Genomic DNA, 10,153 nt, shown 5'->3' on the forward strand with positions numbered 1-10,153 from the left:
TCCCTATGGATTCCCTATAAGCCTCAGACAGACAAAGTTCCATTGATTGATGAATTATCACAGGCACTTGCCACACACGCACACACACACACACACACACACACAAACACACACACACACACACACACACACACACACACACACACACGCATTAAATGCTTTTTATTTTGACTGCACGTGGATGGGGGAGGGGAGATAGAGAGAGAGAGGGGGAGACATAACTTCACATGAGTGATATGCAGGCGTCTGCCATTCCCTCCCTCCATGGTTCTCTTAACTCATCCAACCCCATCTGTTCATTTTAAGACACGGCACAATCTGGCGCTCTGCAACCATCAGGTGAGCACACCCACCACCACCACCACCACCCTCAAGCATTTCATTGCCGCACTCACACACTATAACTTTCACTTTACATCTTTACATTTGTCATAACAATAAGAAAATTCGACATTAGGAGGAACTTGTTGTTTTTCTCTCTCTCTTTTTTTTTACAAAACATTCTCAGACCAGAAGCCTCCAATCCCCTCCCCAGCCAGGATTCTCCCATACTAGACCGAGACAGGGGCCAAAGTTGGTTAACTCCCCTATATATCGTTCGTGCATTCAGGCCTGATGTGTGAATCTTTATGTGCGCGACTCCTGACCTCCCCTGAATCCGGAGTGCCAGTGATGGAAACAGCTCGAGACAAAAGCGGATGCGCCTCAAAAGCGCTGAAAAGAAGAGGAGAGAGGGGAGGTGGGCGGAGTTTGAAGGGAAACGGGCATGCGAGCCATTAAATCATCATCGGAAAGTCATTAGAAAGCTGGCGGGGCCGGGCGGAGACGGCCGCACAGATTGCGCGCTCCCGAGCACAATACCGGTAATGAAGTGGAAGCTCGGAGGGAGTGTCCCAGGACAGATTTCTTTGCACTGGTTACTCCTCCGGCCCTAAAGTTTCCCCACAATCTGTGTGCGGAGTGTAAAAAGCTGCATTCATGAGATGTTAACCGCTTTGTTTGTCGGGAGGAATTTATTCAAAGTGTTGCAGCTATCAGGGACAGATGGGTTGGAGGGTGATGGATCGGAGCAGAAGTTAACCAAAAGACAAAGAGTCAGGGAAAGGAGAATAAGTGTTTAATGTAACTGGACGTTATCAATCTGGTGGCGCTCTGGTGCCAGTCCAGGCCTTCTGCTTCTCCATTCAGATCCGGCTCACTGCAGTTCACTATGCCTGTTGCAGCTTTACGTGTAGACTATTGGTCTCCTGCTGCTAGGCGCAGTCAGAATGCAAAACAGCCAAAGTAGACATGTCTATTAATTCTAGCATGATCAGTGATGTTGTTTTTCTTAAGATGCATACATAACAGCACGGAACGTTGGTGCAGTTCCCTAGAAGAAACTTCAAATGAAGCATTAATCATTTCATAAACAAATGTGGGAGTATTAATAAAGGACTGTTTTCTCCTTTTTCTTTTGGATGAAGGTAGCCATAGTCTATGGTTCTTTTAGGAGAAACTTCTTTTACAAAAAGATAAAGCTTTTCCTGTTGCCAATAATCAATTACAGTTAAAATGGTGGCTCGACTAAGCGACTCATCTTTTCTGATCAAATACATTTTGATAACCCCTGGGGGAGCTTTCTTTTAGTTTCTTTAATATTCATTTCCATACAGTCCTTTTAAATAATGTGTCCCTTATCCTAGGAAATAACATTTCAGTAGCAAACAAATGGCTATTTACCATGGATATTGCATTGTGAAATGTCATGACCTTAACAGGAGCGCCAGCATGGGGATCTTAGCCTACAACATCTATTTTTCTTTATCTTGCAAGGTCCACACAAAGGGGCCTGATTAACCTGTGCGCCACTTTATCATGGATTCCATTTACGGTAAGAGTTTTGGAATAATACAGGTTGAATGTGTGCGTAAACCCCTCTGTATAGTGAAGTGCTATCTTCTCTTTCAGACCTCTAAACACTATACAGGGGCCATGACACAGGTTTCTCAAGTAGTGCACTTCGGAGGTGATGGGTGCATTCACTCCTAATCATTTCCATCAATAGGGCATAGAGGACGAGGCCTTTAACGCCGGCCCTGGAGCCCTGGAGTGCCGGTTCTCCGTTGGAGAGGCGATAATTGGATAATTAGTGGTGGGAACCAATTAGGGCTCATGTGCTTGTGATGGCACGCGAGTTAAGCAAAGGTTAGCGGAGAGGGGAGAGGAGTGTGGGTGGGGGTGGGGACAGGGTTGTTGGGCGCGCTGATCGATAATCTTAGACCCCCCCCCCCTCCTACACACACACACACACACACACACACACACACACACACACACACACACACACCCTTTCTCTTCTTTCTCACCCTTCTGCTTTCTCACTCTCTCCCCACTTTCTTTCTCCTTATCCAGTGCTTATATGGTGGACAATAGAGACCAAATCGTCCATTTCCATCTCAATGAGTTAAGCCCCAACAAGAGGCAATGGGCTCGGGCGACCCGAATACCCGGCGATCACTAGAGCAAATGGGGACCACAATGGCGAAGAAAGGAGAGAAAGCGAGGAGAGGGAGGCATCCTTTTAAAGATGTATTTATATATGGTAAAGAAAATGCTAATGCATCCCGTGAAGAATAGAGGGGATTTGGGAGACTCTCTAATTCCGCTATTGTTGAACTCGCGTGCAGACGGGCGAGATTGACACGGTGATCACGTGTAAGAATTAATATTTTTTCTTTTTTAGGTGTGTGTGTGTGTGTGTCCTTCATGTCAGCTCTTTGGAGGGGTGGAGGGGTGTCAAACATTGCAATAAAGTCCCCCTGTCTTTCTAGTGCGCGCGCTCACACGCACGTGCAGAGAGAGTTTAATCCGCGAGGCGAGACTCAACATGGTGTAATTTGCGTTTGATTGCTCTGTCTTCTCTGTGTGTGTGTGTGTGTGTGTGTGTGTGTGTGTGTGTGTGTGTGCGTGCGTGCGTGCGTGTGTGTGTGTGCGTGTGTGTGTGTGTGTGTGTGTGTGTGTGTGTGTGTGTGTGTGTGTGTGTGCGTGCGTGCGTGCGTGTGTGCGTGTGTGTGTGTGTGTGTGTGTGTGTGTGTGTGTGTGTGTGTGTGTGTGTGTGTCTCTGTGAATGCTGAATACTGTCGGAGTGCATGCTTTGTGCTCTGAACACAAACAGAAAATGAGAATAAACACGAGGATTCTCACACGTTGGAATATTTAAAACAAAGCAGCGAGCCCCGCGGTGAGACCGTTATTACTCTGGTTCAATGGACCCTCTCTGTCTTCAATTTGGACAGAACGGGCTCTTCACAATGCTTTAGAGCCAGGGAAAGGAGCTTTCAGGGCAGACTTAAATGTTGCTGGAAATAAAAATAGATCACAGTTTGCATCCTTCTACTCTGTATGGCACCCTTATAGGATACATTTACCATGTACATCAGTCATAGTCTATACAAACTTTCTGAGAGAAATGGGCTACATTTGGCTGTTCAGGGTTTTGTAGAAGGCAAGTTAGATGACCTTGTTAAAAACTCAATGCCTATATCAACAACTTATTAAAGGCCCTTACAAGAAAGATTGGGGTCGGATTAAAACCACTTGCCCCCAAATAAAATAGAAACAGGCCTACTCTCTGCTTCCTTATACCAGTTACCCCCCTTAATATTTGTCAAGTTAATCAAAAGGATTTTCCACAGCTGGCAACCCAAAAGTAAGTCTCATTTATGCATTATTATAACTGATCAATATAGCTACAATAAATTGAGTTATAACAGCTTATGAACTACTTATTAAAGGGAGCCTGTTTGAAAAGTGGTATTATTATTTCTGGGACTTAGTTTTGCTGTGTCGTCCTTAATTAAAGGCAGGGGGACGTCTCCTTATCGTTTAGGACAGGCCTGACTGTGTCTAACTCTGCAAGCTGCTTGACTGGATGTTGTCCTTTCAGGTGTCTCCCATTTGACTTTCTGTGGCAGATGGGTTCTTTATAGAACATGCCAACTGATATTAGCCTCGACTGCAAAGGCAAGTGTTGCCCCTGAAAAAGCTGTGTGTGTGTGTGTGTGTGTGTGTGTGTGTGTGTGTGTGCGTGTGTGTGTGTGTGTGTGTGTGTGTGTGTGTGTGTGTGTGTGTGTGTGTGTGTGTGTGTGTGTGTGTGTTGTGTGTGTGTGTGTGAGGGTGAATAAGGAAGAGAGGGAAAGAGAGACTGTTATTCCAATGGGAAGAATGAGAAAATCTCTTAAATAGCCGTGACGGGGCCCAGCTCGCTCTCTAAATGTATTTTAATAGAAGGGACCATGATGTCCAGGCCAATTCATCTCCCATCTCCCTGTAATGAAAGGAACCGGGGCAGGTCTGGGTGAAGGGGGGTTGTAGAATGGGTCTGGATGGATAGCACAAAGGCTGCATGTGGCTGTGCCTCATTATGCTGCAGTTAGGCGGAGGCAGCGGGGTTAGGGTCCCCACAGACCCGCTCAGGGGCCCACAATACCGGCATGGACGGCTGCAAAGGGAGACCCTGCCATGCCATTATCCCGCCGCTACTAACGAGGGCTTCATGCGCCTTTGATATAATCTCGCTATTGAAATCCTGATAAATCCCCCCTGCGTTTTACAGCCAAATCCCATTTGTAACGGGTTCTCGTGGAAGACTGTGAGTGCGTGCGTGACCGCCAGTGTGTGTGTGTGTGTGTGTGTGTGTGTGTGTGTGTGTGTGTGTGTGTGTGTGTGTGTGTGTGTGTGTGCGTTCGAGTGTGTGTGAATGAGTCTATGTGTGTGTCGATTTCACCTGCGCCTCTGTGTTCTGGCAGACGAGGCCAAGGAAAGTCGCATGTTAAACCGGGCCGTTACACAGGCTTTAATTTAAAAAAATCCCTATGGTCTCTCGCGCACAAGACCTCTCGTGAGCCGATCTGAGCCGAAACCTTATTAGAATAAAATCAATGTTTGAGTGGATATAGTCCCCTTTTCTCCCCATGTCTCAGATGAGATATGATCTGAGAGGCAAACAATTACTGGATTACAACACACTAGGGGGATGAATAATGGACGACAGAGCGCACTTATTGAATTTATTAATAAGAATAAAATGAGCACTAAAACGATGCCATTACCACCAGTTACACCACATTCTTTTGAATCTCTGGCCCTGCCATTATTCATCATATTAAGCTGTCTCAGCATTATGGCTGCGTGTGTAAGTCCATTATACGAAATCTTATCTGTCTGGGGTTGGAGTGGATCGGGGGCGCTCTAAAGGTTGGAGCGAAGGACAAATCATATTCTCTCGCGTGCGTAAAGTTATGTCCCTACAAGAGGTGGAGAGGTCACTGGGACAGCTCAGCTCAGCCCTGTCAGCGACATGCTTACACACAGGGCACGTGCGTGGGGATCCAAGCGACCAGTGTTTAGGCATAAATCTCTTGGTATACTGTGAAAAGTGCGTCTATATAGGGGTATAGCATCCTGAACAGATAGTCCCATTCAAATGCTTTGTCCTCTAGCTCAGGGACACTGCGCATCTCTGTGCTGCCCCCCCATGTGTCGCTAGCTGCGCAGTCTCATTTAACTGCCCGAGGAACATAAACAAGCAACGGAAACTATAGCAGTATTAAATCAAGCCCGTGCGTTTAGCCCACATATTGGGTGCCAAGTTTCACCCGCACAGTCCAGGAATCTCTAAACAGGGTTTTAGAGGTCTTTCAGAAGTCCCCCCTTTTCTCTCTCTCCCCCCTCTCCCTCTCTCGAAGCCCGGATTGGTCACAACAGTGCGGCTCATTTGCATGCCTCGCCGTATAAACCCTCCCGCAGACACTGCAGCCCTCTTGCGCTGACAGAAGCACACCTCCAGTAGAGAGAGAGAGAGAGAGAGAGTGAGAGAGAAAGAGCGCTTTCCGGAGTGCGCATTGAAAGATATATGGAATATTTATCACTGGGCTTTATACAAATAAACAACCCAGGAGAGTGGAAAGGAGTGGGGAAGGAGTAGCTTTTTGTAGGCGAGAATTGTTGAAACTTTAAAATCGGACTCATTGCGGACACTTAGCTGAATTTCAGATTCTTTTTCGGGAGTGAAAGGTGTCAAGATGGGAGGAATAGGGTGGAACTGGCTGTCGGTGCTAGTAGTGTGCGTCTCTTTGGCGGTTATCACACAAGGAAAGACGGTGAAATATCAGACATTTGAAGAGGACGCACCGGGGACAGTGATCGGAAACTTGGCCAAGGACATCTCTTCCTCCCCTGCCTCCTCTTACTCGTCGGGGGGCTCCAGGACCAATTTCAGGATGATGAAACAGTTCAACTCCTCTTTCATCCGTCTGCGGGAGAGCGACGGACAGCTGTCCATCGGCGAGCGGATAGACCGGGAGCGCATCTGCAAACACACCCTGCACTGCCTTATCGCTTTCGATGTGGTCAGTTTCTCCAAGGAGCAGTTCAAGCTCGTGCACGTCGAGGTGGAGGTCAAGGACATCAACGACAACTCGCCCGAGTTCCCCCGGAAAGAGTCGAGTCTGGAGATCTCCGAGAACACCGCGGTGGGCACCCGGATCCCGCTGGACTTCGCCGTGGATGAGGACGTGGGCTCCAACTACATCCAGAGTTACCAGATCTCCGTCAACAGCCACTTCTCCATCGACGTGCTCAGCAGGGCCGACGGGGTTAAATATGCGGAGCTGGTGCTCATGAAGGAGCTGGACCGTGAGACGCAGGCCACTTACGCGCTGGAGTTGGTCGCCATGGACGGCGGCAACCCGTCCCGCACCGGAACAACGCGCGTAAACGTCAAGGTGAAAGACTACAACGACAACAGCCCCGTGTTCGACCGGAACAGCTTCTCCGTGGACTTGCCCGAGGACGCACCGGTGGGCTCGCTCCTGCTGGACCTGAACGCGGAGGACCCGGACGAGGGGCCGAACGGCGAGGTGGTGTACGGTTTCGGGAACCAGGTGCCCGCAGAAATACGCCAACTGTTCAGAGTGGACAGGAAGACCGGGCGGCTCACCCTGGAGAGCCCCATCGACTTTGAAAGTAAGACCACGTACGAGTTCGACGTGCAAGCCACCGACCTAGGTCCGAACCCGAGCCCGGCCATTTGCAAAATAGTGGTGCAGGTGCAGGACGTGAACGACAACGCGCCGGAGATCTCCATCACCCCCATGACGTCCATCACGGCGGGGATCGCGTACATCACAGAGGCGGCGGCCAGGGAGAGCTTCGTGGCGCTGGTCAGCACCTCGGACAGAGACTCCGGAGCCAACGGACAGGTGCACTGCACGCTCTACGGACACGACCACTTCAGACTGCAGCAGGCGTACGAGGACAGCTTCATGATAGTCAGCACCAACCCGTTGGACCGGGAGAAAATCCCCGAGTATAACCTCACTGTGGTGGCGGAGGATCTGGGCTCCCCTCCCTTCAGAACCATCACTCAGTACACGATCAGACTGACCGACGAGAACGACAACGCTCCTACATTCAGTAAGCCTGTGTATGAGGTGGCTGTGGTGGAGAACAACGCACCTGGCGCGTACATCACCACTGTGGTGGCGCGGGACTTGGACATGGGGTCAAACGGGAAGGTCACCTACAAACTTGCAGACACCTACTTCATGGGTTCCCCCATTTCCACCTTCGTGTCTCTGGACCCGGCCAGCGGCTCGCTTTACGCGCTTCGCAGCTTTAACTATGAAGTGGTCAAACAGCTGGAGCTCCGCATCTTGGCCAGCGACGGCGGCTCCCCGCCTCTGTCCGGCAGCGCTAACATCTACGTGAGGATAGTGGACCAGAACGACAACGCACCGTTCATCACTCACCCGGCTCTCAACAACGGTTCCGCTGAAGTCATTCTGCCCCGGGACGCACCGAGCGGCTACGTCATCACCCGGGTGGAGGCACGGGACGCAGACGAGGGCGTGAACTCTGAGCTGTCTTTCGGACTGGCCACTGGTGAACCCTCCGTGTTCTCTGTTAACAAAGCCACGGGGGAGATCTACCTCAACCAAGTGCTGAGCCACGACGTGGGCGAGACCCTGAGCGTGACCGTGACGGTGAGCGACAACGGCAGGCCCGCGCTCACCTCTACCGCCACGCTCCACTTCCTGCTGGTGGCTGGCGCCCCGCCGAGCGACAGGACAGTGTACCATTCGGCTGGGGGCGGTGGTGGTGGGGACGAGGTGCACTCGCAGTGGGACCTGTCCGTGGTGATTATCGTCGTGCTGGCGGGGAGCTGCACTCTCCTGCTGCTCGCCATCATCCTCATCGCCACCACCTGCAACCGGCGCAAGCGAGACAAGAGCGGAGAGGACAGCGACTCGTACGGGGAGAAGGGCACGCTGGAGCGGGGCAGCAGGAGCCACATTCACGTCGCAGGAGGGGACAACCCTCTTCTTCCGCTACACAACGCCGGCTCAGCAGTGGCCTTTGATGAACACTCTTACAGCAGCAGCCAGCCCGGTGGCTTCACCTCGGCTCACCCCGGGGGCATCGACATGTGCTCAGCCTCAGAGGACGGCAGCGAGGTGCCATGCGTGTATGACTCAGACAGCAACAACGGCAAGGGCCGAGGAGGGAATAAACACGAGGTGAGAGGCACCTTTGGTCACTATACTGACAATGGCACACATGTAGCAATGAGCAACTGCAATTTGTTTTCCTCCAGCACTGACCTCTGTATCTCTCTCTTCTCTCTTCTCTCTTCCTTCAGGGCTACTCAACTCTACCTGGCTATGGCAACGCCAAAGAGGCTGTGAGGCCCATCACCATCTGGAAGGGCAACTCTTACACCACCATCTCCGCCCGGGACCCTGCCTTCAGTGGCAAAGACAGTGGCAAGGGGGACAGCGACTTCAATGACAGTGACAGTGACGTCAGCGCAGACACCCACCTGAAGAAAGATGGCATAGTGGTTCCACCCATGGGCGGCCAAAATGGTGAGCAATAATATTTCAAATTTGAACATATTTACAGTATAAAATGATATCCAATCTATCAGATGTTATGCTTTTGGTACCAAATCTAACTGAACTTTCCTCTCTCCTTCATATAGCTCTGTGGGCTTGCACCAGTGAGTGTAAGGTCCTGGGTCACTCAGATCGCTGCTGGAGCCCCTCCGCAGTAAGGGCTAACGCAGCCCCATCTCCTGCCCCAACCATGTCCTCCTTCAGCAGCCTCTCCAAGACGGGTTCCCTGCCCCGGGACCCCAACCGCAGGGACAACTACTACCAGGCCCACATCCCCAAAACCACGGGTCTGCAAAGTGTGTACGAGAAGGTGCTGCATAGAGAGTACGACTACGTTATGGTCACCCCACCCATACCTGTGAGGGTGCAGGAGATCAGCGATATTACCATCCCAGTGTATACCCCCACCCCAACACACTGTCCCAACAACGATGTCTAATCTAAAACATCAAAGACATTGCACACACACACTGAAGCTCACTCTCAAAGAAATGTATAGTGTATTCAAAAGTTTTTTTAATTTATGCTCCATTGACAATGAGACTAATGTCACTTTCTGAAGTGATGTGTTGCTATGGAGACTGGAGAGTGCACATAATTGTATACGTTTATATCCTATTTGTGTGTTTTTTGTTTTTAATGTAAAAGCCACCTTTGATGTCCATTCAATCACTGAACTGAGAAATGTTGTTGGACATGATGAAGTGTATCATATGCAAGTTTTGTACATACAGAGATTTTTATTTTTTATAAAAGTAATAATTAAGATAAGATATGTAAATATGAGGTGTAATTATTTGATCTTTAAGCACGTTGACTACTATTTAAAAATGGCCCCAGAAACTGTGCAGTTTGAGTGGCCGGTGAGTGACCCACAGTGTATCAAGTTGATAAACGATGTACGAAATTTTTTGAATGCAATAATTAAGGACCTGTACAGTTTTCTTTCTCTTTCTTTTTTTATCATCACGATATTCTGAGAGAAAATAAAACTTTGAAATACTGTTCTGAAAAAGCGACTTGTGCGTTCCTTCAATAAGTGAGGTGAGATGGAGTGGGTGCGTGTGTGTGTGTGTATGTGTGTGCGCGTTTGCGTGTGCGTGTGTATGCCTTTCAGGAACGTCAGTCAGGCCAGTCACTAGTAAAAGCCAACAGGCGTCGCTGTTATTGCAGTAGTGAGCCTCTGCCCTTGCAGCCCACCGGAGAAGGTCAGA

General features: G+C 49.7%; 1 protein-coding gene across 1 annotated transcript; it reads left to right on the top strand.

Moving 5' to 3' along the window:
- Positions 1 to 6,065: 6,065 nt before the first annotated feature.
- On the top strand, positions 6,066 to 9,378 carry LOC307255119 (protocadherin-8-like; the record flags this gene model as incomplete). Its single annotated transcript, XM_080033746.1, has 3 exons — positions 6,066 to 8,561; positions 8,684 to 8,909; positions 9,026 to 9,378. The coding sequence occupies 3 exons, from the start codon at positions 6,066 to 6,068 to the stop codon at positions 9,376 to 9,378; spliced, it is 3,075 nt and encodes a 1,024-aa protein (XP_079889872.1).
- Positions 9,379 to 10,153: the final 775 nt, after the last annotated feature.

The sequence above is a fragment of the Ammodytes marinus genome (assembly GCF_949987685.1).
Source record: "Ammodytes marinus genome assembly, chromosome: 9".
Taxonomy (NCBI): domain Eukaryota; kingdom Metazoa; phylum Chordata; class Actinopteri; order Uranoscopiformes; family Ammodytidae; genus Ammodytes; species Ammodytes marinus.